The following is a 15,135-nucleotide window of genomic DNA, read 5'->3' as shown; positions in this document are numbered from 1 at the left end:
AAACAGCACCTGCAGGTTTCCATGTCTAGTCCTCATTAACTATGCATTTGGCCCTTCTCCTGTTCCCAACACACAGAACAATGGAGTGAGTGAGGCTTTCATGAAAACACTGTGGAACAGCTTTCTGCAGTTTCTTACCTCCCTTGCCACAAAGCCTCCCAGGAGTACAGAACAGCTGAAAGCCCCTTGCACTAACCCAGAAGAGTGCCTCCCTCACAGGCAGCAGTGGGGCTACTCATCTTACTGCACTTTCTAATCCCTGAGAGCCTTTCTTTACACTGTGTATGGAAACTTATCATCACAGTACTAAATGAGTGCAAGTCCACAAAATCAGTGAAGTTTACAGAGCCATTAAACCCTAAGAACTTACCGTGTCTATTGAATAGCCACCTCCAAATAATAAACATGTCAATTTTGTCCTGTGCTCTCTTTCCCATACTCTTTCTATAAAAAGTATATTTTTATCATAACGTTTCAAAATTTAAGGTTTAGTGACTCATGCATCTTGTCTGCAGCTGTTAAACATAAGGTCTTGTCAGGGGTGAAATTTGCATTGGATGTACTTGCACATCAGAACAGGTTCAACCATAGCTGCATGAGATGAAGAGCAGAAACGCTGAGATGCAGCATATGGAAAGCTTTTCTTGTTGGCTCCTGTGACTGCCCATTTATCTTGTAGTTGCTGGAGATGCCCACAGGTGAAACAGGCAGTGCTAGAGACCGTTGTATCTGTTCTGTATCTGTCTGTCAAGCCAGCATGACCACTATAAGGTCTGGTGTTTACATGTGACATTTATGCACAGATCCACAGTGCTCATTCTGTGGAGCAGATGGTCTCCAGGCTTTTCTCTGTAGGTACTCCTTGCAGCCCTAACACTGCTCCTTACAGATGTTTTCCTTCCAGCAGCTGTCTGAATGGATAGTGGCCAACTTATGAACCACAGCAATTTACCAAAGAGATTCCAGTATCAGCAAAAAGTCTATCCCAAAGATCCCAGCCATACCAAATCAGTGTAGGCACAAATCACCATGTAAACATTGTCACAGAGATCTACTTCTTGGTATAAGGGAGGAAGAAGACACAGCTGCCTCCACTGGGACTCAAAACTGGCATTCTTGCTTATTGGATGCACAAGATCAGTGAGAAGACCTCTCCAAATATTTAGAACATAAACATCATGGGTCAATGGGTTGAATAATTTCCTACTGAAAAGAATTCACTCAAGCATTTATGTCAGCTTCATGTATCAGTATGCAGAACAAAACTCAGAATTAATTCCTGACAGGAATTCTGTGTTGCTTGTACTGGGTACACTTAAGGCTGCAATAAATCTTCCTTCATGAGGGCAGTATAATACATGTAACTAAACTCTCAAGAAAATGAAAAACCTTTTCAGAGTTGACAACATTATTACAAAATCCTCCAGTGGCAACATTCCTCACAGACTAATAGTTTGGCATCCAGAGAGAGAAAGAAACTAATAAACTTGCAACTACCTCCTTTTAACAAGGAAGATCCATCACTTATTTTAAAGCTGCATTTCCCTTACAGGAATATCTTCAATGCCTATTTAACTAACTGCAATAAGCACAACTTCATATTTTTAAAACAAAAAAAAAAGACAAGATGTAGTCCTCAAAAGTTTATTTCAAGTATAAAAATTGTTCAGTAAAGTATCTACAGGTTTTTTGTTCAGCGAAAAGGTTTAGTAAGATAGAATCAAGTACCAAATCTCTGTAAAAATATGATTTGATTTAAAATTTTGAATAACAGTGAAAAGGCACTTAAACAAAAGATAGCCAATGACAAATACAACTGTTATGTCACAGTGAATGTGTAAGCAAACATTATCTAACACTTTATAAACAAAGAAATTATATTACAGTCTAGCTGAACTCAACAACATAATCCAGACAAGAGTGAATTCGAACTCCCTGCACTTCAACAATAAAAGTGCAAAGAAAGAGAGAAAGACAAGCAAGAGAAGTCTTCAGTAAACTAACGGTCTGCAACACTGTGTTCAAACTAAGAACTCAGAGTTCAGTCCATACAAGCTCCACAAAAACAAATGTAACAAAACTGGGTAGCAGCATAAATACTTCATAAATGCCCCTGATCTGTATGCTTGCATTGAGGGGTTTATATTTCTATTCCCAGCTTAGGAAAAAAAAGTTTCTACAAAAACAGAAAGCCTTTTTAAGAAGCAAAACCATCAGACTACTCTGAGTGGGAAACAGAATCGTAATGCTTGGGAATCCACTGCAGTCCCTTAGGAGCAGAAGTATTTTCCCACTGCCAGCAATGGAAAGTATAATAAGTAGAAGTTTTTGAGAATCAGGAAAGAAAACAGGCTATGACAGTTTAAATGAGTTTGTTATTTTTTGGTCAAGATTCAATGAGCTACTCTATCTTAAAAAAAAAAAATAGAATCAAAAATGCCAAAAGAAACAATACGTTTAAATCAGCATTTACAGCACCAAAGGATATTTGGACAATAAATACAGAATAAGATGGTAATTATTCACAAATATGAGGAAAAAGGGAAGGAATTTTTTAACACCCACCATAAAACTGTGGGCTTTTACAATTATTAAGCAACATGAAGTAAACAGAAAAAAATTCATCTTTAGTGTTGGCATTTTTTTTCTCAGTAAGACCTTTGATACAGGAGTGCTATCAAGACTTTTGCATCTTTTTTTCCAGATACATTTTCCTGTAGGTCTGAAACATCTCTTTTGAGTCTTTGACAGGAATGTGAAGAGTCTCTCCATCTCCTTCCAGGATCTGTATAGCTGTATCAAGGGGAATACTGTCCTCAGCTGCAAGACAGGACAAGCATGTTAAAGCAAGAGTCTCAAAGGACTCTACTCCTTATGCATGTGGCACCTAAGACCTTCCAGTGTCAAAAAGGATGCCACAAACTTCCTTCCTAAAGCACCAGGCACTCCAGATTTAAAACAATCTCCAATGCATCTTTAAGCACAAATTGGCTATTTGGGTGTCTTCACAGGAGAGATTTCTGGAGAGTATTAAGAAAGGTACGACAGAAAACATGCATTTGTGAAAGGAAGAGAAGAAGCAAGAGGAAGAGCTAAAATGATGGCAGACCAAAGCCCAAGGACACAGGCAACAGCAACAAAAGATGCAAAGGTTGCAAACTATGTTAATTGCAACACCACAAGTATCAGCATGCAAGCCCTCTGTTCTAAAGCTAAGAAGCAGATAGCAACAAGGCTACAGAATGCATTTTGTTTCCTGTTAGACCACTAGAAAAACAAAACTAGAGCTAGAGAGGTACCTAAAGCAAAGAAACAAGGACAGCTGGGAGCAACCTCACCCAAGATTCACAAAGGATGGAACAAACAAGATCCTGAGATGACAGTTGCCACTGTTGTGACAGTTGATTCCTAGAGGGTATAAAAGACCATCCAAAAAGCAATTTTCCATTCAAGAGAAATGAGGAAGATGTAATAGTGGCCCCACTTTTCCTCTGGGTGTCATACAGATTATCTTGTCCAGACTATTGGGACACACAGGTCCTGGAACTTGTGAGCACAGGTGTTATGTGTGGACAGCAGCAACGTACTGTGAAAGCCAGATTTATTTAAAAAATCACTTTCTGTTTTTGCACTAGATTCTGCTACATCACTTTCTATATTTTAAAGCATGAAAGAGTCTTTATATACAATTTAAAACTGTATTTAAATGCTGTTACTAGTGCTACATCCAAGTTAATGGCACAGGAAAATTTCAACATTTCCAACATATTCATAAAGCAATAAAAAGATACACAAATCTTTGAGACTTCTAAGTCTATTCTGTCGTATCCATTTAATCAGGAGAATGAGTAAATAATAATTTAAAATGCTTTATTAAAGTTTACTACTGTAAAGGAACATCTAAAACCAAGCAAAGAAGATTTAACTTGTACTTCAAATGGGACATTCAGAAGTCATTTCACCTGTAGAGACCTCTTCCAGTTTCTTTTGCTTCACTGGTTCACATTTTAACCAATCTTCTTTTTTACTCTTGACACCTAAAAAGAAATTTTAAAAAAATGTTTCTGAGGTTCCTTTATCACAAGTTTTGGCCTCTATTCAGCATTAAATTCTAACACATATACTAGCGCGCTCAAAAGGAAATTTCCTTTGGGTATGAAAATGACTCCAAGGGCTGATATATGCAGCTTAAGAAAAATAAAATACAACATTTGACATAATATGCTTCAGAATGCACCATGTAAAATGTTGAAAAACGCGGTAGGGAAGAAGGGAAAATGGATGTTTAAAGCAAAGATGGCAAAGATTATGGGGACTATGGGCAGGGTATGTCTGGCCTAAGCCCACTCTATTCCTCAGTGTCACAGAAGATCTCTCCCTCCTCTGACCAGCCAGATTATGCACAACCAGGTGAACAGTGAATACAGATCAGATCACCTTTGGTAACTATGCCAAGGGAATCTACTTTCTACAACCATATCAAGCTAACTTCTACAAGTACTGCAGAATGACTTCTCCCAAAGTTACTTGAAACTGACATGCTCTAAAGTATTCCAATTTCATTCTCTAAGACTTACAGAAAATGGAAGGAAAACTCCCATGTTCTTTTTCAGCTGAAGACACAGCTGTGGTCTGTCAGAGAGCAAGTTAGGATATCTCAGCCTTCAGCCTCTACAGTCCCATGTTTTCACTGTCTGCAGCTTTGTGCAACACAAATTTAAAAATGAATACATAGTTATTACTTACAAATGAATATTTAAGAGACCATCATACCTTCTACAACGACTTTATCTCTTTCTGGAGAAGTTTTTGCAGCTAAGCTTTCTTCACCAGGGGCTGGATTTCTGAACAGTATCTCTGGACACAGCTTGAACTCAAGGACTTCCTGTTTGCATGATTTCTCAACTGTCGAGACAGACACATCTTTTTTTGAGTCGCTGCTTTGTGACACTTTGGTGGTTCTATGCCAGACAGGTCTGACAGGTGATGTCTCTAATTTTGTCAGATAGATGCGCTCCTGTGCTGTACGTTTAAATGCCACTCTGTTCAGGTAGTGTTTCTTGGGTTCCTTTTGAAGATGCAGCTTTAGTCTGTTATTTCTTCTGTTTAGGTATAGAAGATTTTTATCAGGAAACATTTTCTCAGAGCACTTGTCTCTGTTTTGACCGTCAAGATGTCTTTCTTTGCTAGAAAAGAAGTTTTTAGACATGCTAGAAGATCGAGCCCTTTTTCTCTGCAGTTTAAGCACAGAGCAATCTGCTAAGGAACTCCTTGGTTTCCAACCATTTTCTCCATTCAGTTTTTTAACTTTGTCAGCATTTAGCAAGCAATTATGTGCAAGCTGCTTAGAACTCTTCCCTTCGGATTGTTTCAGTCTTTCCTCTTCCAGCTTTGCTTTCTTAAATTCTCTCTTCCCAACCATATTTTCCTTCAACTTCCGTTTGTATGGCTGCTCCTGCAAAGGATGAACTTTCACAGATTTATGCTGAGAATATTTTGTGTGTCTTGATTTGAAGCCTACAGTGCTACTATCTGAGAATTTTACAGCATCAGCTCGGTAACTACTCAATTTTTTATGTTTTATTTCTGCTGGTAATTTCACTTGCTCTTTGACACTAATTCCTACGTCTTGCCTAAGCACCTCCTTTTGTTCCTTACAGTTTTGTTCTTCAGCTGAGTTCTCTTCACAAGTTTTAATTTTTTGCCCTTGACTGACTTCAGAGTGCTTAATTTCAACAGTTTCTGACTTCACAGATTGGTGAATGTCTGTTTTGGATTTCATGGTCAAACCGGATTTGGTTGTATCTTTTGAAAGGGACTCAGTTTTGAAAACTCTCTCCTTCTTTATGGACAACTTTGCCATGGTGTCTGCATATGTATGATCAGTTTTTTCTGGTAACTCCTGGGAGGCTGTCTGGTGCTCTTTTTTGAAAAAATTAAATTCTTTACTTGACACTTGGGTTCCTTTGTCAATTTGCAGATGTTCCTTCGAACTGCTGCTTATGTATTTATCAGCATCCAGGTTTTCAAAGGAATTAACTGGTCCAGTTTTTTCCTGCTGTGTGGTAGGCAGTTTGCATTCATTATCCACCTTCAACATAGGTTTTTTGTTAATTTCAGAAGTGTATTTGCAAATATCTTTATTTTTGCTAATACTGTCTGGGATTTTTTCAGAAATTGTCAGGTCTCCCACTGCACGGTTTTCCTTTTTCAAGGTATCAGATTGACGGTTGTTTTCTTCTGTCTCTGCAGAGTCAGTATTTTCAGCTTTTGAAAGCTGACAATCCTTTTTCTCTGAACCAGATGTTTCTAATTGAGAGGGACAATGTGGTGTTTTATAAGCTACAGATACACCACCCATTAAGGAGCGATCTTCACTTTTTTCACTGGGGTTAGAAGTTTCTTGTGGGGTTTTTTCCTTCTCACATAGATCCTGACTAGGCTGGATACTGCCTTCAAGGTTGTCCTTGTCAGCTGAAGCCTTTTCTAACTGTTGACTCACTTCTCTCTTGCTGTCACTAGAGGGACACTGGTTGTGCCCAGGAGACAGTTCTTGAACCTGATCAGATCTTAACGCTACAATTTTAGTCTGATTTACTGGGTCCTTCAAATGAGAATTCTTGTCACAAATTTTAACCTCTTTTTGAGACTGATTCTCTGTCCCTTCAGCCACTGAACGATTTTGTGCTGCTTCTTTTGTTAGCATATCAGCACCTTCAATGCCATATGGAAACTCTTTCATTAGAGCAAGCAGCTGATCTTTTAGATATTTACTAGGTTTTGCTCCAAAAAAGTTCACATCCTTTTCCGTGCTATTTTTACTGGGCATGGAATTTTGTTTACTGTGGCCTCCTGGAACAGCAGGTGCATTTGTTTTAGCAGTTACGCTGCTAGAGGAATCCAGTGAATTTTGAGCTAACATCTGATTTATATTAGCAAGACTTTCTAAGGAATTTTCAGGATGCTTGAAAGATGCCTTGAATGACATGTTTTGTTCAGAGGTAGAAACTGCTTTAAGAGGATTGCCACCGCTTTCCTTCTCCAAATGACTTGATGATTCTTCCAACATCTTTAGCAGCAAGCTCTCTCTTTGGGCAATGTTATTGCTCAGCTCAATTTTATTCAATTCCGGATGTTGTTCCTTTTGCCTTGCACCAGACACATTTCCTTCTGATGCCTGTGTCTCATAAATTGACTTGAACATGCCTGCTATTTGTGGGTTATAAAATTTATCACCTTCAACAAGAGAGCATACACTAGAAATACAAAACATGTCATTTTCCAGCACAGCTGTGGATGTATCTCCTGCCTCTAACACACCTTGCTTGTCTTCATGGTCTCTTGTACCTTCTTGAGAGATTTGACTACAAAAATTTATGCCTGATTCAGGAAGAGGAGCCTTGTTTTGTAATCCAAGCTGCAGATTTCTTCTTGCATCTTGTGCAGATTGACTAACTTTCCTTTGGGTTTCATCACCTACTTTGATCTGTTGCAAATCTGAGTCTACTTTTTGTTCCAGAACACAATCACTGGGTGATGACCAAGCATTTTCTATTGTTCCTTTGGCAGTATTTGCCACACTTAAACCATTTTCCCCCTCTTCTTGCAAGCTACATGTGCTCCCCAAGTTGATCGCTGGATAGGTTTTACCTTCAGGTGTTGGGATCTTGCCTGCCTGCTCATTTAATGTTTTTTGTTCACAAAGTACTAAAGGAGAGACAACTGCAACTTGAGGTTCAAAATTTTTTATCAAATTGGGAGTCAGTGTATCAAGTTTTTGTCCCACAGAGGTAGTTGTTATGGGCAAAACAGCCTCATCCATGCTAGCCAGAACATCTTTTTTTTCTCCCTTTTTTGTGTTTTGATTGGAGGGAGAAACCTGATTTGCTGTGGGGCTTTCATTTGACTGTTTATTTTCCACACTTACAGATTCTGGTGGATACTTCCCCCACAAGCGCAGGCATGCAACCAGCTCTTCCATAGAGTAACTACAATTGCTCTGGCTACAGGATGCATTTTCAGTAAACGGCGTTTTTTGCTGAGCTATCTCAGTCTGCAATTGAGCATCACCAGATGCAGATGTTTCTGATGCAGGAGACTTTGTGTGAGCCACAGATGCCTGCTCACCTTTCAGACTTTCTACGTTCTTCTCACTAGTGTCTTTTAACAAGCTTCCACCTGAGACAGATGTATCGAGCAGTGGTTTTTCACTACACAGGAGATTCGTCAGTATTTTATCAGCGGTAGCACCAGCTGTCTTCTCTTTCAGCACATTTGTGCTGCTCAATACAAACTGAAGAAATGATGAGTTCTCGGGGCCAATTTGCAGAGTCTTTGATGCAGTCTTGACAGAGCTCCCTGCTTGAGTAAAACACGAAGCATTGTTTGAGGAAGTCACAGTTCCTTGAGAAGAGGCCAAGGCGTGCACATCTCTTTGTTCCACAGTGCTCTCAGGATTATTAAATTGAGCTGGGACTTTGCTCTGAGAGGGAATAGGAGTGAAGCTTGATGAAAGACTTCCCTGCTTCACCTGAGGGTTACTTTGAGCCACCTCCAATCTTCTGTTATCAGCACTGGCAAGGTTTTTGTCATTTCTTTCTTCACGTGAAACCATGAGTGTGGGCCTCTCTGTCCTCACTGCTTCAGATGGGGAAGGCTGTACATTTTGTTTGGGTACACATGGAAGACAATTAGAAGGAGAACATGGATAACTAGGAGGAAGAGGAAGAGCATTTTTTTCATGATAGATTTTTTTTTTATAATTATGAACTGTTTCAAGCAGGACAACCCTTTTTTTAAGACATTTCAGCTTTTCAGCCTCCCAGGCTAGTCTCTCCTTTGTAATTCCTACTCCATGTGTTGCTGCCGCTGAAGAAATCTGAGCATTAACAGGCCCATTCATCAAACTACTAGTCTGACTCTCTGGAACTGAAGCAGGATCACTCAGTGGCTTTGAAGAAAGAGCTTCTATTTCTTTCACAACATCAAGCAGTTCTTTGGGAATGCCAGGAGATGACACAGAACTTTCACTAAAAGACCGATTTTCTGTCACACTTCCACTTGGATTACAGACATTCCTGACGGATTGACTGACTTCTCCAGATTGCTGCGGCTGACAGTGTTGCTGAATACTGTTATACCCAGGAGCATTTTTTGGATCCAGTGAGCACCTCTGCTGGTTAATGTTGTATCCATTAGGTACATTTTGCATTTCCTGTGGTACACCCATTGAAGATTGTGCAGCAGGTCTTGAAACACAGTTCGCAGACAACAAAGACGGTGCAGAACATCCTCTAGGAGCTTCTGCTCCTAGAGCAGGTGCTGTCTGACTATGCTGAAATTGTGGCATCTGTACATTTGTCCCAGTATTTTGATTCACTGAATACAAAACTTTACACTGATTATTGGAATTAAATATTTGGGGTTGGACATGTTGCCCGGAAGTACCAAGAGGAAAAGAATTATTCTGGGGATGAATGCCACCTTGATGTAGTGTTCCAAGTCTCAGGGAATTATGCTGCAGCATTTCCGGTTGCATGGTGTAAGCGCTGGTATTGGTGTACTGAGGCTCTCCAAGTACGTTCCTTACATTATTTCCCGTGTTCATTTGAGAGGACAGGGGGGGTACATTTCTGCAGGGATAATTGTAGGGATTAGAGACTGGCCAAGAAGTTGGTGTCATCTCTGGCCGCAAAGGTGAATTCTGAATGGGAGGTTTTAGACCTGTTACGTACATTTGTTGATGTCTTTTAACTGAGTATTTTGACATGAAAAAATTATTACCAGTTACAGATGCTCCTGGTGAGGTTTGATCTGAAGTTTTAAATCCTTCAGCATTTACAGCAGGGAAGGCAACATTGACAGTTGGCATATACACTATTTGGTTATTTTGAGCATGAGTGCATGCATTTTTAGAGGGGTTGGCATTTGTCTGAGGAAAGGCATGTCCATTAGGAAGTAACGGAGTGAAACATGCTCCTTCACTTTGCAGGTTTGTATTTGCATCAGCATTCTGGACTGGCCTTACATTCCAGTCCATCTTTTCTTGTTTTCTTTTTCTTCAGGAAAAATCAAAATGCTAAAAACAAAAAAAAAATTACAAAATTACAGCCTTTTGATCAAGACCTATTTCACTTACTAAGAAGTGATTTAGAATGCATCATGAACAGAACTGTTGAACCTAAATTGCTGGGTAGGAGAGTAACCCCACTAGCACAACCCATGGACATCAATATTGTCAATGTCAAGTTGCATGAATTGTTTCCCAGAACACAGTTAAAGTATAAAAAGAAAAGCAACTAACAACTCTATTGACTATCTAATGACTAACAAAACCTTCACATTATTCTGCTAATTCTATTATCTATCAGCCTTTCAATTTAACAATAGATTGCTGTTATTTACCATCTTCATCCAAAAACAATGGAAAAAACCCCAAGGCACGTGTATAAAATGACACAATATACAATACTTAAGAGCTAAACAAAATAACTATATCTATAGAATAAATTTCCTAGAATAAAATATAGGCCAGGGTTTTCAGACAATAAGACTCAATTTCAATTTCACCTTTAAATACAACAACATAAATGGAAAAGTTAATTTCAGTTTAGTAAAAATCTCTCATAACAACGTGGCCCATTAGTTTAATTTTGAGAAGTATGACTGTGCCACTAGTGAGCTACAAGCAAAGAGGCCCTAATTCTGTTGGTAGCATTAACTTACTCAGCTGGGAGAAGGCATAAAGCACGGAGATGACAGCAACACTTCTGCTACTGCAGTATTTACACCTTCGAGAGCTGACAGTCACATATCTCTACGTCTTCATGTGTTATATTCCAGAATGCACATGGATTACCAACTGTAGGATGTGGGGCTATAATTATCAAAGTGGTTAAGGCTTATGCTTCCCAGAAGGCCCTGTGGGACAGGGACAGCTGCAGGCAGGACGGCTGGAAGCTGGTGTAGGGGTGAGAGGCAGTTAGGAGCCAGAATACGCTAAGTGAATGACAGTTGGGAGTGAGATTGTGATTGGCTGGGGGAGCACGTGGACAGCATATGAGAAGGAAGCTGATTGGATGATAGGACGCATGGACAGCATATGAGCAGGAAGCTGATTGGATGGTAGAATGCATGGACAGCAGCATGGCAGCTGAGCCAGCCAATGGGTGCCTGCTTTCTGTTGAATTCTGTTAGGTCTCGGATTGGTTTCAGTTATGTCAGGTAGAGATTAAAGGTATAAAAAGGGTGTGATTTCTACAATAAACTGATCTCCTTCAGCTGCATGAGGGAGTCTGTGTCACTTTGTTCCCCACTGCTACAAATGGCTGGCCCAAATTGGGACCTATAAGGTGGTGCAGGGTGTGCAGTCTGCTCCAGCTGCAACTCCCACTAGGTCAAGGAACGAGCCGGGAAGAGTCCAGAAAAGGATCCAGGGAAGGATCTGGGAAGAGTTCAGGAAGGAACACAGGAATATAAAAGCATGCACACCTCACCTGGACGGTGAATAGACCAGTGGAAGCAAATACGGAAGGTGGAATATCCCTGGAACAAAGCAGGAGCTTGGGCCAGGTACGGTAGCTCCTACATCAGCAATCTGCTAATATGGCTGATGTGAAACTAAGCCCCCTGCTGGACTGGGTGTCTAATCACATTAAACATTTTCCCTGTAATGGACCCCTTCAATCAGAAACCTGGCAAGCGGTAGGACAGAGACTTTTCACTACATCAGGGACAATCACAGCAGCTATTAAAGGAAGTCACACGAATGTCAGCCATTACACAGCTTCAGAAGCTGATTCCCCTGAACCCTCAGCACCACCAGAACCCATAGACGACCCCAAGATTGACCCAAACCCTGCAGAATTGCCTTATCCTGAGATTAACCCAAGCCCTGCAGAACTGCCTTACTCCGATAAAAATCCCTGCGTGGCTGGCCCCTCAGTGTGAAATTCCCACATCGCGAGGAGGCAGCGGGCTCACTCCCTGCCCAAAAGGGCAACACAGTAGTCCAGCGATGGCAAAAATGCTGGGAAGACACCATGAAGGAGGGCAAATTCGCAGTCGCTACAGCCTGCCCGGTAATATATGTGCCAAACCAGCACGCAGCGTACCGAGAGCTAGACTATAAAGTAATTAAAGAAGTGGGGATGCTACTAAAAGAAAGTGGCTTATCCTCCCATCACGCCCTAACCTACCTATCAGTACCACATACGTCCTCACTCCCCACAACTGGAAAAGCATAATGAAAATTACCCCAACAGCAGCGCAGTTTGCAGTCTGGCTAACCGATTACCGAGAGCTGTGTACAGCCCAAGTGCTGCAGGACAGAAATTCACCAATTGCCACTGCGCAGCTGAGCAGAGAGAATGCTTCCGCAGTCCCTGCAGCACAGGCAGCCTACCCACATGATGTACGTGATACCATTGCTCACCTAGCCCTGCAGGCCCTGCGGCGACTCTGGGGACGGGTATTGATCCTAATCTTCTTTTGCTAAGATTTTACAGGATCCAGCGGAGTCGTTCATGCAGCTCCTGGACAGACTGCATGCCACGCTCTCCCAACAAGTCAACAATGATGAGGCCAGAACTATTCTGTGGCAGCAACTTGCTTTCATAAACACGAATGAAGATTGTAGAAAAGCAGGGCTTGCTGTTCATAATCCACATATTTGTGATCTTTGTGACACATTTGCAGATATGGTCAGAGCATGCCGAAATGTGGGAACTGCTGCTTATAACTAACTAACTCTCTGGCAGCAGCTTTAGCTGTGCACTTCTGGGCTCCGGACACACATGTAGGGGTCAGAGCTGGCTGGCCCCAGGACAGGGATCGGGGTGAGCAGGGCTCAGGACAGTCCTGGCAGGCATGTTGGCAGTGCTCGGCTCGCTGCAGGTGGCCCGCAGCACCAGGAGCCCCCCAAGCAAGCCTCTGCTGCAGCCCTATCCCCATGGCAGCACAGCCACAGGCACATCAGGGACTGCCAGCCCATCAAGTACGGCAATGTCACACACAAAGCATGGCCCAGTGACAACAGCACAGCCGGCCCGGTGGCTGCCACCGGAACATTTGTATCGTACATCCACCCAGAAGCAGCAGCCAGAGCACGGGGCCAGAGCACGGGGCCACTGGCAGCAGAAGCAGCTGAGCCGCACTCCTCTGAGGCACAAGGCTGCCAGCAGCAGGTGGGCGGCTCCCCCAGGGCAGGCACTGCCATAGCACAGCTGTCACTGGGGGCCGGGCCAAGCAGTGGGGATATCACTGCCACAGCAGCTGAGTGACAGTTGGGAGCGAGGCTGTGATTGGCTGGAGGGACACGTGGACAGCGTATGAGCAGGAAGCTGATTGGATGATAGGACGCATGGACAGCAGCACTGCAGCTGAGCCAGCCAATCGGTGCCGCCTTTCTGTTAAGTTCTCTTAGGTCTCAGATTGGTTTCAGTTATGTCAGGTAGAGATTAAAGGTATAAAAAGGGTGTGATTTCTACAATAAATTGATCTCTTTTGGATACATAAGGCGGTCCACGTAGTTTGTCCCCCATTGCTACACCCAACAAACCCAAATGGGTGAGCATGTTACTCTGTGAAGTTTTTAGAGACAGCGTTTTCAAAGCCAAACACTATTTCAGCCTTCAAAAATGCACAAAAAAAGCACAAAAGCCCCCATGACAAACTACAAGAATGAATGTTTGTCTGCATCTCAACAAGCTCTTCTCAGTATGGTCAAACCCAGCTAGCACAGAACAAACACCTTGCTTTGTGCAGGGTATTAGACAGTCTCTAAGCAGAATCTTTCATGCCATTTCTCCCAAATCACCAAGGCTCCTAACTTTCCGTCATGGGCTCTTCTAGATTTTAAAACTCTTCTAATTTCAATTTTGAGAATCAAAAGTATCACTCATATCTAACATATAAAAAATAAAGGACCCAGTGTTATAATTTTGTAGGTGTTATTTTCAAGATTCAAAGACAGCTCTATCTTTCTTCACTCTTTTAGTTTCTCTGCTCTCATAAGATACCAATAACAAAAGAAGACAGGAAAATGAAGTGGCATATGAAATTCATAAAAAACATTAACATCAGTGTCCAGGCAATACTTACAGTGATGTAGGAATCTCAGCGAAGAAAACAGGCTTTTGCATCCAAGGTAAAGCTTTCAGGCTGCTAATGTTTCACTGGGTATTTCCTGAAAAATGATTGGGGATGAAACAAAATCACATCCTTGAATTAGACAAATTGTGAGGAAACTTAAGATATTTACATTTTCTGGGCACGTAACTGCGAGAGAGGCAAACAAGACAAAGATACCAACCATCAGTAACTGTAAAATCCTTGCTAGAGGAGGAACTTTGACTACATGCAGCACACAACTTCACTAAGAGTAAAATCCAATCATTGTCACTGTCAAGACCAAAAAAAAAATTAGGAAGCCCTTGCTGAAGCCAGGCTCGAGACAAGGGGAGGGGTTCATTGCAATGTTAAGTCCTATAACCTGTCCCAAAAGGAGCAGGGGTGGAGGTTGTAATGGACATAAGTTGAAATACTTGTAAGCCATCATCTGAGTTGTGTATTACAGGAATTACTATTAGAGGAACCACACAGGACCATCCCCAAGAATGGTCCTGTTGTTTTGAGATAAACTACACTAATATATGTTCAAAGATAAAGGCCTTGAGATGACCAAGGCCTTGACCTGACTATTTCCTGGGGCAGTCCCACAAATTTGGGATTAAACACAAGTAGGCTGGTTATCAATCATTCTTTAGATGTAGCCCCTGTGTACCAGATAAAGTCCTGTGAGTTTCCATCTGAGGCCCAGCAGCACCCACTAGTTAAAGAGTCCTGGCCCACTTAGAGCCCACTAACATGGTGCCCAGCACCACAGAGTCCCAACTTGTTGCTATGACCACGAGTTAGAGATAGGAATGAGATGGATGAGACACTTGTTTCTTTGAGCAGAATAGCTGCATCTTCATTGCACACAGCTCATTTTATATGGTATCAGAAGTGTGAAATACAAAGTGAAATACAAACTTTTGTGTCAGGTAAATAAAGGCAACCTGTGTAATTGTAATTGTGAAATGTGTGGAACATGGCCATGGGACAGTTATAAAGATGAGTTCTAATAAACAACCA

General features: G+C 41.6%; 1 protein-coding gene and 1 long non-coding RNA gene across 10 annotated transcripts in view; one reads left to right on the top strand and one right to left on the bottom strand.

The window, feature by feature from the left end:
* Positions 1–1,630: 1,630 nt before the first annotated feature.
* Positions 1,631–15,135, bottom strand: part of RESF1 (retroelement silencing factor 1) — a 29,010-nt gene continuing 15,505 nt past the window's right edge. For 7 of the 9 annotated variants that reach the window (XM_053943017.1, XM_053943013.1, XM_053943016.1 and 4 more), the window contains 4 exons: positions 14,101–14,185; positions 4,774–10,078; positions 3,963–4,037; positions 1,631–2,820 (listed from right to left, as the gene is read on the bottom strand). In XM_053943017.1, the coding sequence (XP_053798992.1) occupies positions 2,678–2,820; positions 3,963–4,037; positions 4,774–10,039 (5,484 nt within the window). In that variant the 5' untranslated portion in view covers positions 10,040–10,078; positions 14,101–14,185 and the 3' untranslated portion in view covers positions 1,631–2,677. Of the gene's footprint in view, positions 3,587–3,962; positions 4,038–4,773; positions 10,079–10,725; positions 10,809–14,100; positions 14,186–15,135 lie in introns of those variants that run through there. The other 2 variants (XM_053943019.1, XM_053943020.1) reach the window with 2 other exon arrangements.
* LOC128788161 (uncharacterized) lies at positions 11,044–13,938 on the top strand. Its single transcript, XR_008430973.1, has 2 exons — positions 11,044–12,412; positions 12,498–13,938. It is a non-coding gene; the product is annotated as an uncharacterized LOC128788161 (long non-coding RNA).

The sequence above is a fragment of the Vidua chalybeata genome, chromosome 5, assembly GCF_026979565.1.
Source record: "Vidua chalybeata isolate OUT-0048 chromosome 5, bVidCha1 merged haplotype, whole genome shotgun sequence".
Lineage (NCBI taxonomy): Eukaryota > Metazoa > Chordata > Aves > Passeriformes > Viduidae > Vidua > Vidua chalybeata.
Note: the sequence above shows the minus strand (reverse complement) of the source record. Positions and strands in the feature narration are given on the sequence as shown.